This window comes from Triplophysa rosa, linkage group LG4 (genome assembly GCF_024868665.1).
Source record: "Triplophysa rosa linkage group LG4, Trosa_1v2, whole genome shotgun sequence".
Lineage (NCBI taxonomy): Eukaryota > Metazoa > Chordata > Actinopteri > Cypriniformes > Nemacheilidae > Triplophysa > Triplophysa rosa.
Window position 1 is genome coordinate 8,362,015 of NC_079893.1, and position 18,563 is coordinate 8,380,577.

The following is an 18,563-nucleotide window of genomic DNA, read 5'->3' on the forward strand; positions in this document are numbered from 1 at the left end:
CGAAATGCATTGTCATTTTACATACTGCATTGCATTTTGCGTATTGCATTTCAAATTGAATATTGCCACCAATATGCTTCCATAAATTCTCAGGATGATTATTATTGTTTATTAAACTAAAACTAATAAAACACTTCTGGTATTTGAAATCAAATAAAATATCTGCGTAAATATTTAAATGACAATTAGTAATATTGCATCGGCAATAAACTCAACTAAGTCACTAAAATTATTTACTATACATACTGTATATAAACTGAAACTAAACTAAAAATACATTCAACTTATATAGCAACATAAAAAAATTAAAATAATAAAATGTCAAAATCTGCTAAAATTAAACAACAATTAAAATGAAATACATAAATAAATATATAAAAAGAAAAGGTCATTTTAAAATATGAATAAAACTACAATGAAACTGAAAGCAAAACTATAATAACACTCTTGCCAATGCAGTGAAACTTCTTACTAAAGTTGATAATACTATATTAACACTATCTCGCAATTAGCGATACTTCAGTTGACGCCTGCTCATCAAACAGGTTAAAAATAGAAAACAAAAACTTCTTACCCTTCTGGATTTAATCTCTTTTACATAAAGTGGCAGAAGGAACTCCGACACACCCTCTAATCTGACGCCTTCTTTGGTTACACGAAGATTTCCCATGCCGTCCTGAGGAAAAAATGAGAGAGAGAGTATGTGATGTAAATGCAAAAATATGGAACCACTACTTTGTTGTGATGGGTGCACACAGCATTAATATCAAAGGAATTTAGGGTTTCCCATTACATTTAAGTCTGTTTTGTTTTACATTATGAAGCATGAATTGATATTTAGAAGAGGTAATGGAGTTTCCAGATTGACGTTCGCTTGGATTATTGAATGAACGCATTTCTGTCTCGCAGAGAATGCAATCATTTTATGCGTGTCTGAATGTGGAAAAACTGTTTAATTTAGTTTAAGAGATAACTAAACTGGTTTGCACACCCCCGCCTCACATCCCGCCGTCTCTTTCTCTGTATTCGCCTAAATGTAAGCGTACAATTGGATGTGGCAGCTTGTGAATTTAAGCATCTCTCGCGGGCAGCCATTTCTATTCAATTTGGGTTACGCAAAAAAGCCCAACAGCTATTTTTCCTCTCTGCGCATGTACCTTCATCCTTCCCTACTGGCAAATGCCTTCCTTTTTTGTGTCCTTACCTGGATTCATGCTCCTTTCCTATCATATTACTGTATAAGGAAAAGAGAGACCATGGTAAATTTATAGCCATCCTTGTTGAAAAAAATCAGCAATGGTCTCCAAGCCTGGGCAAACTGGCTTCAGCTCAAAACTCCATTTAAACCATCAAACATTCCAACCATGTTCTCGATGTTGGGAGACCAGAAGATGAGCAAAACGCTTATTTTTTCAGAAGGAATGAGAGCGGTTTGCTCTGAAGCAGCATTTACATGACGTCAAAATCTAGATGGAGCAGACGTCGAAAGTGAGGTGATGAGTGTGATAAGCATTTTACACTTTCCAAGCGAAACGTTTCCAAAAAATTACAAATTTTCAAATCATTCTACCTTTCGTTTCATTTGACCTTTCTCTTCTTCATCTGTTGTTTTTATCTCTCAAGAGTACATTGCGTTCTTGGGCAACACTAATGAGTCAATTACTTGCACAGTTTATTTTCTGGCGGCCTCTAAAAGCATAGTTTTAGATTTAGTACATGGAGAATTATAATTACTGAGATTTGAAAGCTCTGCCAGATGAGTGGGAATTTCAAGTTCTGCTTCACCGTGAGGTATTCTGGTGGCTGAGAAAGGTGGACTTCAACCTGTTAACCTTCTGTTATTCTTTGGGAAACTGGACCGTGGCATTGCTGGCAAACCAAGACTTTCTAAAAAGAACAACAAACACCTGCGGCATAGCGGTGGGTGTTTTTTGGAACTTTTCCATTTTTAAAGTTGGAGGAAACGTAACTTATTGAAGAAAAAAACTGTTAAGAAAAGTAAATCTACAAAAGTTACAGCCATTCAATCCCTTAGAATCTCATAATTAATTTAGACGGTTTCAGCAGCAACAACATAAACAAACGTTATGTGGCCCAATCTTAACTTCCGGTAGAAAGAATCTATAACTGTTGAGTAGTTTTAATGTAATACAATTCATATACAATAAAATATAAAAAAAATATAAAATAAATTACACTATAACTAAGCACAGACTGGAAGTTATATACGGTTCAGCCGTGTGCGTCCCATGAAACCGTGTGTAAATTAAATGTCTACTCTGAGTAACAACTATTGTACACAGTGTCCTCAAATATTCGTGGCAATTTAAATAGTTTATCTCATAAATGGGCGGAGCCGCACCATGTCTACTCTTATGCAACTCACAGCATTTTGAATTTAAAGGAAAGACTTTGTCATAAATGGCATAAAGGTAGACACTTCTTTTGCCTACTTAAATTTTTTAAAGAACCTTTGTCACCTGAACAATTGCCATCAATTTGTTCAGTTACAATCAAGTACAATGAACAACCAAGTACAAGACGCCCCGCTATATGTGTCACACCGCATTTAGCCACTATATTTTCAGCATGATGCTTGTAACAAATATTTGATGTGCTATGAATTTTCCTCATTACATTACGCAATTTATGATCACTACATTACAGCAAAGCCAGCTTGTTACTTAAAAGAAAAAGTAACTTGAAAAAGTTATGGAAAAAAAATGAAAAAGCAGTTTCACGTAGGAAATGATGACAGAATTTTAATTAGGAGGTAAACTGTCCCCTAAATATGTTTTCAAAACTATGTGTAAGGCAGTGTATGTGGTCTGTTCAGCATCACTTCAGTGGTAAAACAAGTATCTTCAGTGTCAGTCTGGACAGGCACAATAAACACACCATCCGTCAATCAATAGCCACTTTGTAGGGGACGACAGTGTCAGTAAAGCTGGAAAAGCTGTTACTTGCTCTTCTTTAAGTACCATTACAGCTTCCGCTTGTGTTTCAACTGGTGTGACAACGGTTTGTTCCCATCAACTTCTTCTGCGGCAGAACCCATTGGAGCTGTTCTTGTCTCCGCTAACATCTTCAATCTCAGCGCTTCTCGCTGTCATGATCAACTGAAAGGCTTCTGCTGATCAGGCTGGACTGATCTTGTTAAAACTGAACGTCTCAGAGGCACAGGGCAGGACTGAAAGCACACAAGGCAAAGTGGAATGACAAGCATTGCGAGAAGCTACAGTTGTATCTCTCCTTTCACAGGTGCTTGTTCATGACACAGACTTCATTAGATTTAAAGACTGATGCCATAGGTGGGCGGAGCCAGACCATGGCTGACTAGGAAATCCTATGCCGACACATGAAAAGACTCAACTTTAGTCCTATGTCAAAAAGTTGATGCTCATTGCTGTTCATTGCTACTAGAATTAAAATATACCATAAAAACAATAAACAAAGTCTGAAGGTTACAAACCCTGCCTTAAAATACCTATAAAGGTCTATATTGAACTTTCATTCAGCACAGGGTTGACTTTGGAGTTACAATAACCTATTACAAGGTCAACGCTATTATATTTCACTCTGTACATTTAACTATGCTTTGCTAGGCACCAATGTGCTCTGGATCAATATCTTATTGGATTAAACAACCTAAGCTGGACGCTGCTTTTAAAAATTAATGTTGCAGAACGGTGGAAAATAATGCAAACCAGCAGCCGCGTTCACACACACATACACAGTCACGTACCGATCACCCACCTGGGATGTGCTATAATGTAAGTCCTTGTTGTAAGGAGATCGATGCGGTGGCTTTGCACAAATGACCGAATAATAACACTGATTGGGCTATGATTAGTTAAACACCCCGGTGGTGAAGAGCTTTAGAACAGAGGAGAGAACTTTTCTGGCTAGTTCACAAGATGTTTTAGAATAAGGAGCTTTATCAAACATTAACTCTCAGACATTTGAAATATGGATCAAGAATGTAGGCTTTGTGTGAGTTCCCTAGTCAGACATAATTTTCAGCCGTTGTGTCATTTCAAACCCACAGCCTAAGAAGTCCCACACAAGTCTGTACTGGCGTGCTATATTCCGTCCTGAAGCTACACAAAAGCTTAATCCTTGCATGATGTTTATGTTACTTGATTTGATTTTTTAAACAAAAGTAGTGAATACACTCATTCGTCAAGGATAACACACAAAAAAACAAAAAAATAATAAAATACAACACAAGCACAAATTCATAAAAATATTAGAAATTTCTCAAATTAGAAATTCATTACTAAAATAATGTTTTTACTTTAAAATATACTCAGGGATTTTATAGAGAAATTGGAGGCGGCCGCCTCCGTCAAATGTCGTGCCGCCTCAGGCTCTCGCCAAAATTATGTTGCGAGTCTTCACAAGAAATGCTGCGTGCATTTAACAGACTGTCATTTGTAACTGCAGTTGCGACATTACGCCACAGTGGAGGCGCTGTTTCGTTATCAGCACACTGAGGCGCTAAAAATAGTTGCAGAACAAGAGCCAGCCTGTGTTTCACGGCTGTTTGTTTTGCATCCAAGTACGTTTAATTTCTTGAAATTTCTTAAATTAACATGACGCACATCATTGTAATGTCTTTAGCTGTGCAGTTGGATCGTTGAATCAGCGTATACTGTACACAGCGAGTTCACCAGTATGAACGCACATTGCGTTCATACTAAATGAGCTTTGCTCATTTAGAAAGACTGGTTAATTCGGTTGGCTATTGTGGGATGAAAAGTTAGTTGAAAATGATAAAAAAGCTTTATTTGATAAGAAAACATTTCTGTTTGGTTGAATAAAAGTAATGTTTTATATAACTTAATAATTGTCATTTTTATCTAATTTGATTAGAACTTTTAATATGTCAAACTCAAAGTCACTTTGTTTAAGCCACTAAAAGGTACAGTAGGCCTACGCGTGTGTACAAGATCAGGATGGCACCACCTCCGCCTCATTTTGAGACAGGAAAAACCCTGATACTGTATGGCAGTATCTGATAAACATTTAAGATTCAAATGTAACTTATTCCATTCATGAGCACCTGAATATTCAAAAGACCTACATAATTATATAATGTCCATAAGACTCTAAACTACGTAGCAATATGTAGCAACAAACGTACTCGGCAAATATTTGTGTCTAGTGGGTGTAAAATGTCATAGATGTTTATTATATCTCAGTTAAAAGCAACACAGGAAGTATATAGTTAATATTAGTCATTTACTGTTAAATCAGATTCTTAAAAAATGTACTAAAATAGAGGCTAAGAACACTTTTACCAAAAAGCGATATTGGAATCAAAGCATTGAACCAATTAAGTTTTAAGTTTTAAGGAGTGCAAAATTGCAATAGAGACTGTGAGGTGAACGATTTTCATTTAATAGCAAGAAACGAATGAGCAGATTTCCTATGTAGTTGAGTTTGAGACAACATGAGAATGACTTTCACTTTTGGGTGAACTACACCGTAACCACCAGACTGTGAAATAATGTAAGAATTGTGACTGTCCTTTGACAGTGACAGCACAGACATGGCCAGGCAAGGCCAAATCACTATAAATCATAACAATACTCAAAAGTCAAAGAGAGATGCATGCTGAAGGAGAAAGAAAGAAAGAAAGAAAGAAAGAAAGAAAGAAAGAAAGAAAGAAAGAAAGAAAGAAAGAAAGAAAGAAAGAAAGAAAGAAAGAAAGAAAGAAAGAAAGAAAGAAAGAAAGAAAGAAAGAAAGAAAGAAAGAAAGAAAGAAAGAAAGAAAGAAGTTTCACCACAAATACATTCTGTAGGCTATAATTATAAATACATCTCCTGCTGCAAATAACGACAATGGGAAAAAAGCAAAAGACTAAGAGAAGGAACAAAACAAACATGAAAAGGTGAAAGTGCTGGGCATCATGGGTAAGAGGGGGCAAGCCTGCTGAGGGAGGAGGATATGAATCTGTCCCACGCATTATGCTCAGCATAGAACCTGACAACTTCTTTTAATCAGCTTCTAATACACTGCTGTGTCAAGGTAATGATCCTTTGTTGCTGGGCTAATTGGACAAACCTATCACACCAGCTCAAACTGCGTGTGCGTGCAGGATAGTGTTTGTGTGGAAATGTGCAGACAAACTCAGACACAAGCAAACAGAGTGTGGGAGGAATCGGCGAATCTATGTTCTAAACTATGCGATAAGGACTTTAACTGCAGTCGGATTGAGAAGTCTGTGATATGAACTTCATCAGCATTAGACACTCCACAAAGCCATGCAGCATGGATGATGCAGGGCCAGCCCGGTAACGTCAACCAGCCTTCAAGAGATCAGGAGTGTTGAGGGAAGCAAGCTACTTTGAAACCGTGGTTTGCCACACAACTTATAATTATAAGTGAAAATACAGTCTAGCTACCCTGTTGAATAAGTAAATATTGTTTGAAGGCATCATTTTAAAAATATTAAAAATGAGAGCAGTAATTTATTAAAAATCAGAACAGTCCTAAAGAGACAGTACGTCCAAAAATAAAAATTCAATCATCAGTTATTCACCTCATATCGTTTAAAACCTGAATTTGTCCTCTGTATTCTAAAAGCTGGTGTGTTAAAACAACACAATCTGGTTAAAGGTCCAATGTGTACGCCAAGGTCGCCAAGGTCATGGGTTCGATCCCAGGGATTGCACATACAAAAAACAAATGTATAGTATAATGCAATGTACAGTAAGTCGCTTTGGATAAAAGCGTCTGCCAAATGCATAAAAATATAAAAATGTAAATGTAAAATGTGTAATTTTACATTTACAGAAATGCAATATAATATACATAACTATGTCTTCAGAGGTGTATAAGGATTTAACATAATAAATCGTTATGTTTTTATTAACTTAGAATGAGCTATTTCTATCTACATACACCGCGGGTCCCCTTACATGGAATTTGCCACATTGTTTCTACTGCATAGTTTGCTTAAACGGGAAAACTGCTCTACGGAGCGTGTTTCGTAAATACATTCTCTCTTTCGGCAAAGAAGAGAAACGTGATGACATCTTAGTTCTGTGTGAGCCACTGTAGTGCTTCGAAGGGGGGTGGGGGGTGTGAGCCGTTGGTTTCAATTCGCAACCTCACCGATAGATGTCGCTAAATATCGTACACTGGACCTTTAAGGACAAAACATTTTGTGTTGATTTTAACTCAACCTTATGTTGTCCCTTTTATTTATTTAACACAAAATCAACACCAAATGACTCATAATGTGTTAAAAACACACATGATGTGTAAACGTGTTATTACTTACCTCATCCTTTTTGAAAAATGTTTCAGGGGATAGCATTATAGCATTGCTATAAGGGATAGCATTAAAAAAATCATAGAAAACTACATTAAAAATAAAAACAACAATTCACTCAAAAACTCAAAATTATATATTTAAATAATTTAATGCTATCACATATGTATGGCCTATGCCTTCCTATCTTTTGTCGAACACAAGGTGCCAACAAGTTGAAGCCATAAAAAGTACATCCATCCATCATAAAAGCGATCTCTGAAGTAATCTAAATTACTCGAGTGGGTTAATAATTCCAAAAGTAAAATGATAGATGTGTGAGAGAAAACAACTAATATTTTGAGATTATTTAGCAAAATTGAAGCCCCTAAAAACACTAAATTTACAGATGGTGACACATTGTGAACTTCAAATCTCATTGCTTCAAGTCACAAAATTAGTTATCAATGTGTAGTCATAATTTAATTTTGAGATTGTGGAATTATTTTGGTTTTTATCTTGCTAAATAAGCTTAAAATATTAATTGATTTTTTCACACAAGTAAATGAAGAGTTTGGTTCCAAAACGCTATAAATCCATTTTGATTAATTTGAGTAAAAATGTGTTTTCTTTCCAAAGAAAGTGGCAAGATGAAAACCACTATTTTCTGTTTCAAAGTTTCACATAGCATATTTAGGTTCTAGTAACGTAAAAAATTCAAATCCAGATTTTGATTTTAAAAGATTTATTATAAAAATTGATCATTTTTTCCCCAAAATGCAATAAATCCATGAAATCAATATAAAAGTTATTTTTCATATTGAAACTATTGAAAATACACAACAAAGTGAGTTGATCCACATATGACAGCTTCTGAACTCAATACAATACTAATCTTACATACAGGCACTGGACTAAAAATACATTCAATCAGTCATCGCTCCTAAAATTAATTCAACGGGTCATCTTTTTAATGCTATAAATTAGTGCCTAATCTTCTTAATCTCCTCACGTAAATGATTAGATTTCGATGGCTTACGTTTCTTCCCCACCGTAGAAACCAGCACAGGTTCATCAATGCCGTCAAAATTATTAATTTTTTTGTTGTGAATAGAAACTAAATGGATCTGATATGAGTTTAATACTGAGCCGTTTGATGCTATTGTGAAGGTCTATGTGATTCTGAAGAGGGTCGCCATGAGGTCAGATCTAGGTGGAGAGAGAATGGCAAGGGCTTGTTTGTATGCAGACCTTCTCATACTGTACATACATCTGAATAGTTTCCCAGCACGCAAACAGGAAAAACATGGGTAAAAAATGTTGCTGAAGGTTATTTATTCTCTCTTAACATTAACACGCCGTAGAGAACAACATGTGCTTTACAATGAGACCTGATCAAATCACTCAGCAATCCTTGTGTTTTTAAATTCTCATTTAAAGGGGCCATATTACTTTACACTGATAATTCACCCAAAATTAAAAGTCTGTCATCATTTACTCACCTTCTTGTCATTTCAAACCTGTATGAACACAAAAGATATTTTGAAGAATGTTGGTAACCGAACAACAGCAATACCCATTCACTTCTATTGTACGGACACAAGAGGGTGAGTATATGATGAAAGAATTTTCTTTTTGGGGTGAACTATCCCTTTAAAATGTTTCCCTGTGGTCCACTTGTAATGTTGAAATATAGAAAAAAAGTTTGAAAAGTCAGCGGACATACTGAATCTACAGCCCTGTATAACTTGCTAAAACAGCACACACACACACACACACACATAGTTTGCCTTCTGCTCACCGTCTGAATTCTTTTGGGAGCACTAAGCCTGATGGGTCGGTGATATACAGCAGCCGTGAGGTGAGACCATTCAGGTGAGCCTTTGCAAAAAGTGCTGATTGGTGTTTCTTAAAACAATACTGAAACGGCTTGTCCGGCCATTATTCACTTTTCAGTGGATTAGATGTCAAAAGAGGGAGCAAACAACATCCTGCTCTGAATATCTCTTTTTCTCCAGACCCCTTCTCACTAAAGATACAGATCAGTGCAGTCAGCACTCTCTCGCTCTCTCACTCGCTCTCTCACAGGTACACCGATGTTGTGGACCACATTTGTCAGAAATAAAAAGCCAAACTCTGAAAACAACATCAGACACGCAAAGCACACACTTGCAATTATTTATACATAGAGCATGCCTCCGTGTGACAGATCAGTGATCAGAGTCATATTGTTTCAACATCTGTCTCTGGTTTTGTCATACCTCAGGTAATGTCATCACCGCTAGCCAGCAAACAGACGCGTAAAGAAATGAAATCAATCAGTAAGCGGTTACAAAACACAAACACACAAACTTTAGTAGTTCACGCTGAATGAACTCTAAAAAGCTGGTGTCCAAGTTCATTATCGCACAATCAGTTTTAATATATGGAAATTGAAATGTACATAATTACGGACGTTGTTTCATAACAGGATTGTATAACCAATCCTCACATCAGGGTGCTTGTTGCGACATTTACATTCATTCATTTAAATGTAATTGTGGTTGTGTGGCATTAAAAATGGGCTTAGTTTGTTTCTTAGTACTTATTATACAGTAGATCACGCTATTATAAGTCCTTCTGGAGGAATTGGCAGGTTTGAACCAATCACATCGCACAATTCCAACTAGCAATGACATAAAAGTTTGACATAAACGAGAACCAACAGCGCCTCTATCACTGACGTCAAAACAAACGCAGTGCATCATGATCTGTCATATTAAAATGGGCACAAACATAATTAGAAGAGATCAGCGAATAACTTATGTGCGTCCCTCGGAAGACTTGGAATATATGTGCTATTTTTAGACATTTTAATATATAGCACGTTTTTGTCATTTCTGTAGTCCAACCATCTGTCATCATTCACTTTCATTGCACTATGAAAACAGTGGCAATAACATTTTCGCTTAAAATCTCATTTTGTATTCCACGTATAGACGAAAGAAAGTCATGCAGGTTAAGAGCAACTTTGTTAAGGTTAAAACAAGTTAAGTTAAACAACAACTGAATTTTCATTTCTCCGTGAACTAGTCCCTTAACAAAACCTTTTAAATCAAGACTTATGAATGCATAACTAAAGCAGCCTTTATTTATTTGAACTCGGAAATAATTTATGCGCCGACTGCTTCTCTTTCATTTTACATCATCACATTGCTTTATCTCCTCCTTCCATTAAGTGTCATTTTCGCTTTCTTTTTTCTGCCCGAGGTTTTGTAGTTTTCGAATCAAAAGCTCTCATACCTTTATTCTGCCAAACAGTTTGTTTGCAAAAAACAAAACACTTGAGATGATAATAATTTTCACAGCCGTGGCTTTTATGTCATTTAAATGAAAATGAAAAATGAGTGCGTGAGTGCGCAAGCACACAGCTAACTCTGTCCTTTTACTCCTGTGACCCATGACATTGAAACTTAATAAACAATCTGGAGGCAATCATTCAAATGTGGAAGCTTATTCATCAAATCTCTAATAAGCGGACCAAACAGGAAGCATGCATAAATGATTTCCTTGCCCTTTATATCAAATTCAACTCGTTCTGTAATATTCCGTTTAAAAATAATGCAGATAAACTGAACTGAACGGAATACACGTTTGGGTGGGTGTCCTCCAGCTCATTTTAGGCCAGTTTGACCAAATTCTGCTATCGTTGGCAAAACCCACTGCAAAATTTCAACAATGTTTTGGGTCTTGCCAAAACCAGTGTGCTCTGAAAGCCAATTCAAACATGCAATGTCACGCACACACACTGTCTAAAAGCACTCTCAAACCACAAAACCAATCGAGTAGTACCAAGATGCTGCATTTACACACACTGATTCAAACAAGCCATCACACACACTCACCCAATAGCTGTCATGCTCAAACACACACACTCACTTCATCAAAGGGCAAAGCGGAATGAAATCAATAAAATTCCTTCCATATGCCTTTGGATGCACCAACTTTCACGAGCGTCTTTCAACCTCATAATCTAAGAGAGAGAGATCAGATCATAAAAAGCAAGTGGAGAAACAGCGAGAGAAGAAGGAAAGGACTGATGCAGAGGAACAAAGAGAGATGCCTTGCGACAACCTCTGCAGCACCGCCTATGAAAAAGGGCAAATGCATTACTTGGCTTCACTAGACTTCAAAAAGATCTTAAGTTCTTTGGCCCACTTTCTCTCCTTCTGACACATACACACACGCACAGTCTAAATCTTTTGTTGTCACCAACACCAAAGGCCAAACTCTAAGAAGTATGCACTTACTGTACAGTACACGCACACTTTACCCAGCTAGGCCACTTCCTGTGTTCACAACCTGAAGAATCACGCTTTTTAGGCAACAAAAATGCCAAGTTAATAGTGCGTGCTGTACAGATGCCAACTTGTTGTTGTATTTTTTCTTATGATGCAAATTGCACGCTAACTAAAGACTTTTTTACACATTTTTAAACTACTGTTGTGTCAAAAAGTGATGTCGGGGGCCAAATTTGTACAATATTTGCTTTTAATCCCCTAATGTTAGACAATCAAAATATGAGATGTATGGTATAAAATAGACGAGAATTTACACAGACATCAAGGTATTTATTGGATAAAATATTTGGCATAAAGGCCAACCACAGCATATAAAAAGGAATAAAATAATGAATAGAAAATCAAAAAGCTCAAAGGAAATAAAGCACACTTGGACTACAATGTTATCAGTTATTTATATTTGTTGACCATTTGTAATCATTCTAATGGGCTATGGCTTTATCAAATTGAATTTGTATTTTTTCTCAGGCCTCCTTCCATTCTACTCAAAGCTGAGCTTAAGTTTACACTCCAAACAAACCAATGCAACACGCATACAAAACTTCATCTTCAATAAAAGAGCGAAGATGTCAATCGCCTATAGAGACTTGGGTTAGACATCACTTTTGGCCACGACCGTACAAAGTTGTTAATAAATTCCATCTTCAACTCTTGCCTAGGCCCAAGTGTCTATTCTCGCCACAACGTGACCCAGAACTGCCACTGGTGCCCCCTGAAAAAACGAGGTCCATGGCGCCCTTGTTCACAACCCCAGACTTGTGCGACATTTATCACTTTGAGAGATTTGACTAATTTCAGCGGAATATTCTGCTTTATGGGTTAACGGGAAGGAAATTCATCTGCACAATTGGATTTAGTAACAGCGGAATCCGCCAACCCCAGAGACATGCTAATGGTTCCTGTGAAATTACCCATCTGCCTTCCCGTTCCCCGAGCCTTATGCTTGCTCTCATTCGCTCGCTCTTGCTTTGGCTCCGTCTCCATCTCCGCCTCCATTTCTCGCCGCCCACCCCCTCGGTTGTTTTGAGCTAGCTTAGTGGAGATTTGATTGTTGGAGGCCATTTATGAAAACAGTAGGGAAGGATTGACTTGACTTGACCAAGCTGATTTGCATACATATATATCCAGTCCAAGCGTTGGCCCCTGAGGGGATCGTGGGATATTACAGCTGGAATAGCTGGTGACCAGGCAGGTATATTGAGTTGTAAAATTCATCTTTCGTCGGAAATGGAACAAAATGGATAGATATGTAACTTCTGACGGGTTTATCGAGTACCGGTTGCCTTGGCAACAGTTGGAAACTATTATGGGGTGTCAGGCTGAAATGGTGGCCCCTTGTATGTGGTGAGTTTTGTTTTTGGCACTGAGATAGCTGGAGATTTCCTTGGGCTGAGTCAGTAATAACAGAAGGGAACGTATAATTCACCACAGCTATATAAGTCTCTCGTCTCTTGACAACTCTATAAACTTACATTATAAAAGTACTCTCTATAATGACACCATAACAGTATTGAAACTATAATGCTGACAGTTATAGTATAAGAAAATGTATCCACTGCACTATAATAATATGGATTGACGGAATGTTTTTGGGTGGATTCTGCCACTTGTTAATAAAAAATGACATAAAAGATGCAACTGGACTTAATGTTGATCATGTGTGATAACAGATAGTGTCCAAAGGTGTGGCTCATCATATCTGTATGGAAGGACACAAACTCACCTAGATATAAAATATTGACAAAAACCTAAGAGAAAACAAAATGATACACACGTATTAAAGGACATTCTGCCTGGAGCAACCTAAAGTTTAAGTGGCTCGCTCAAAGGCAAAATTTTGACAGATCACAGATCATCCCTTGTGGGGTTTGATCATATAACCTTTTGGTTTCCAGCCCAGAGATACACATCCATCCAGAGGAGCCAAAAAATCGTTATGATTAACAAGAGCTATTTTTATACCCGCTGTACTGGGATGTATTGGAATGCATCACGTAATGAGCAGGAATGATGATGCTGCATTGGTTGCCCAATGTATATTCAAGTGTTTTATGGTGTACGGAGCGAATTTTGCCTCAGGATTATTTGTAGCCTTGTTGACATAGTATAATTGGAGAACTAGGCAGTATCTGGTCAATCGGGGACTGAGGAGAGCTTGGCGGGCATTGTAGTGATAAACCGATGGGTTTGGTAATATCTACCAGTGAGGTATGAGGGGAAAGATCCACCTGAGAGGCACTACACAAGTCAAACAATTCCAGGTTTTGTTTAGCCTTCAAGATAATAAACAGTTATGGTTTCCCTCTGGCAGTCACATCGAAAAAATTTAACTATCATTTCTAGAAAATGGCCCATCACCACACAAGTACACAACACAAATACAAAAGTGATTTATAACACAAACTCCACACAAGCTGGACAAGGAGGTAATGCAAATACCAGTTCTTACATAGCACTATCACTCTTTCTTAACACAGCCACATACTTGAACAAAACCACAAAATCTTTTCATTCTTACTGCCTTTGCATTCATTTCTGAGTGGTCTGGGAGGCTCAGCTTTGTACTGCTGTATAGCCAGCATGTGTGGCAGATGCTTTTAAACAAGGACAAATCAACTGAGGAAATAAAGCGCTGTGACCTCATGCTAAGCAGTATACTGTATGAGGCAATTTGAGTAAGGCACATCACTCAGAGAGAAAGTGAGAGGCATGAGAGAAAAGGACAGACATCAGCAGTTGCAAAGTTAAATAGCTAGTGGCATTGCTGTGTAGTTGCTAAGGTGTTCAAAGCATTTTCAAGTTTATTTACTATGTTGCTGTGAGTGATGGGAGTGGTTGCCAGGTGGTTGCTAGGGTGTTCAGGGTGATTGCTTATTAACCCATATCAAAAGCAAAGTCCGTTTACAGAACTCATGCCCCTCGGTTGCTAGGGTGTTCTGGTTGATTGCTTACTAACCCATATCAAAAGCAAAGTCTGTTTACAGAACTCATGCCACTCGGTTGCTAGGGTGTTCAGGGTGATTGCTTACTAACCCATATCAAAAGCAAAGTCCGTTTACAGAAGTCATGCCACTCGGGGGCCATGTTTGCAAAGCCTCTGGGCAGATATTTTAGTCATGGCAAGACCACAGTCCTATTGATTTGAAAGGGGAAGACAGATAGTACAGTTATTTCCGAGATATCGCTTGCAAAAATCACAATTAAATAGCATATGTCCGATCAACAATTAAACCTGAGTGAAACTTTTGTTTACTAAGCTTAAATTGCCATAAAAACACCTTTTCAAGGTCGCTTTAGATTACCAGGTTAGTAAGCGCCTCACTAGACTAGCAGAGAGACTCCATAAACAGTTCTTTAGCGACTGACGATTGGATCTTTATATTAGAAGGTGGACTTCCTTCGCTAGAGCCACCATACTGAGCGTTGCATTCCCTCCCCATTCAAAGTAATGGCAGTCGCACATCATGTTAATATGTATTATCTTTGTCAAAAGTCCACCACCACAACTCTCTGTAATGTAATGTGACCTGAATCCTAGTAATTAAAAAATAACATTCTCATTTGTGGGCAGGTTGCAGGTGGATGGGATAAATCATTAATGATGGAAATATCAACTACATTCTGTAAAATGGGGTAGGCATGTGATATTTAACAGCTGTGAAGCACTGTAGCATATGACACAATAATCTTTATTTGAAATAAATGTTCCTGTAAAAATAGATTACATGTAACGTTTTACCATATCATCACACTTAACTCTGCTATTTTGAATAAATGTAATGTGACTCGGGTGGGGGTCAGGTGCGTATATCTAAATTGGACAAAATAATTCAGGTAGGTGGCATGTGGAAAATGTGTTTTTAACAGTGGATTCGGGTGACGTTAGAGCTGATCCGCACATCGCAGTATGGCAGGGGAAAAATCCATTCCAACTGCTTAAAAACATACAACATATTCTCAACCTAAACTTTTCTGTTATTATTATTGTATCATTTTCTGATACCTTTCTCTACTTTAATGTCATTTTTGTGAAATCCTTTCATGCTGTTATTTTCACAAACCAAAGCTGAAAACAAAGGTGTAGGGTTTAAATGGGCTTTTAAGGAACAGAATACAAAAACGACATACTACCTGACATCTTTTCATTAACAGGTGTCATAAAATACAACAGCCCTAAAAAAAGAAATGTAAAAAAGTGCCTGCATATTTTTTGAGCCAATCAAAGCGTTTCGAGTCGCTGTCTGCCTGTTAACCATCCAGAAGCAGGAAGTAGGAAGGTCAGAGTGCCGGTTTGTCGTGAGATGATGCTCTTTTGCCTCACAGCACTTATAACAAGGTTAACGTAAAGCTGAGCTCACCGTTCGGGTTGATTTGATTTCTCTCATGTGACATTGAACAGCTGTTTTCTCTTATTACAGTCTGTCTCTAAATCTGGCAGAAATTCTACAACAGCTTTGATCACCTACAGCAACTTAAAATCTCTAAACCCAAGTATGAGAAACAGTGGTGTTTGCAAACACAAGAGCTACTTTAACTAATATAAAGAAGAGTCAAACAGAAAGCGTAAGGAGAATGTAAAGACATGCTCACCACCGTGAAGTTCATGACCTTTAGTATCCAGATGGTCAAGGCTAGGTTGACGATCATGGTGACGAGGAGAAGGAGGATGAAGAAATATAGACAGCGCTTCCGCCAACCGTAAATCCCCACCGGGTACACCGTAGCACAGCCCGGCCTCTGGAGGGGGTTAGGCTGGGATGCCAGGATGTACTGCTCCTGGGTCATCTATCAACAAAGAACAGACGGAGAGGAATGTGTTACAAATTTCAAGTCTTATATTCAGTTTGTTCACAAGCGTGGCCGGCTTGCAGTGAAATAAAAACATGAGAGTGTAATGAGAAACAAACTTGGATCTTTGAATAAATACATTGTTTCATTGACCTTTCCTTCAATTCGATTGCCTAATGTTTGTGTGCAATTCATCTTCTTGTTTAGGAAAATCATTGCATTTACTGTTTAATCGCTTACTGTACTTGACAAACGAAAACAATGGGAATGGGAATAGAAAAACGGCAGCAAATGATGGAATGAAAGCAAACCGAGTAGAGAAAAGCAGCAGATGAAGAGATGAACAGCGAAGAGTAAGTAACACTGAGCTGCGAAAAATGAAAAGAAGAGGACAGACAACTGTCACTGTTTCACTAGCCCCATCTGTCAGTATATTCCTCCTGCTTCTTAATTTGAAATCTCTCTGCACGTATCGGCGCCGAAGTCCTAAGAACATAGATCCTCTTTGAACCTCCACAACCTCTCCCGTAACCTGTCTGAAAACTTCCTTTAGCCGGCTTACCATCCATCTTTCGCCACTCACAAAGGTCTTCTCCAGCTCCCACAAACCACTTAACAGCTCTCAAATCTCCTGTGCGCCGTTTATACACTCGAAAAAAGGTTCAAATTAGAAGTGAAAAGGTTTTACAGCCTGATGGCACAGACGGCCCTTTTGAAACACCACAAATAAAAATGGAGGTGGATGGTTTCTGAGAAAACCTGTGCTTTAAAGATTAAGCGTTCTTTTTTGGGAAGTTGAAACGCTAACTGCTGTTTCAGTCATGCAGATACAAGTAAACTATTTGAAGACGGGCCTACTTTGAATCTGTGGTTGTTTCAATATCTTGTTTTGTAGTTTGAGTGGTCTGACATGCCAAAATTTGGGGTTGGACTACTTGTTAACCCAGTCAAATGGAAATGGAAACAGTCCACTGTGGAATCTGCATCGGTGATTCTTTGGTTGTTGAATCTGTTTCAATGTATATAATAACATGACGGTGAATAGTGATAGTTCACCCAAGTCATAGTTCACCCAAAAATGAAAATTCTGTCATCATTTACTCACCCTTTTGTCATTTCAAACCTGTATGACTTTCTTTCTTCCGCAGAACACAAAAGTTTTGAAAAATGTTGTTAACTGGACCCCATTAACTTGCATTGGTTTTGTGTCCATACAATAGTAGTGAATGGGGTCCAGTGCTGTTTGGTTACTTTCTTCAAAATATCTTCTTTTGTGTTCTGCAGAGGTTTGAAATAACAAGAGGGTGAGTAAAAGATGACAGACGTTTTATTTTTGGGTGAACTATCACTTTAAGTTATTTGCTGAACCTATGGCGCTACAAAATGAGAAAAAATGAAACATTCAAGAGAGTTCTTCTCAACCTCTTCTGAAAGTTCACTACACCCTCCACCATTTAGACCTTTCTGAGCAATAGCCTCTCTCACTCTCACACACCAGAATTCTTAACCTCTATTGCTCCTGTTAAGTTGGAGAGTGTGTATGCGCTATTTTTCGACATATTTGTGGCGCGCGAATCAATGAATGTGGGTTTAAGTCGGTGCGGAGGAGTGTAGTTAATAGTCAGTTTCCACCACAAGGGTGAAAAAGATCATTCCGTTTTTCTAGCCTCAAGTCCTCATCGGCTAAAAATACAGAGGGCCACTGAAAGAGAAATATCTCCTTTTTTGTACCTTTCATTCTCCCACACATTCGCTATCTATACAGTTTTAGCTCATCTTTGTTTCCCGCTTCCTTCCCGTGGCGGTATTGTCTTCATATCTCTCCCTCCCTGTGTCTTTATACGTCCTGCTTTTTATTTCGCCCTGTGTGGGTCAATACCCTCTTTACTCCGCCCCTGACCAACCCTCGCTATCCTTCCCTCCATCTCTCTTGTTCTCTCTTGGTCTCCCCGGTTCCAATGCATTTCTGAAATTGATCTGACAGCAGAGTGATCCATCAAACGCATGTGCAGCCGAGACGGTCCAGAACGGCACCCTGCCTACAGCCTAACACCATTAACACGCTCGCCAACTACTCGCTCACTCACTCAGATTACATCTGTTTGTTCCAGCAGAAAGAGAGAAAGAACGAGAAAGTCAGACAAACATGGCTGTACTGAGATTCAAGGCAGGA

At 38.1% G+C, this 18,563-nt stretch overlaps 1 protein-coding gene across 2 annotated transcripts in view; it reads right to left on the bottom strand.

The window, feature by feature from the left end:
• The window catches only part of LOC130552534 (zeta-sarcoglycan), a 235,344-nt gene that overhangs the window by 76,180 nt on the left and 140,601 nt on the right, over positions 1–18,563 (bottom strand). For both annotated transcript variants that reach the window (XM_057330877.1, XM_057330876.1), the window contains 2 exons: positions 16,193–16,387; positions 575–676 (listed from right to left, as the gene is read on the bottom strand). In XM_057330877.1, coding sequence (XP_057186860.1) covers positions 575–676; positions 16,193–16,387 — 297 coding nt within the window. The remainder of the gene's footprint in view (positions 1–574; positions 677–16,192; positions 16,388–18,563) is intronic.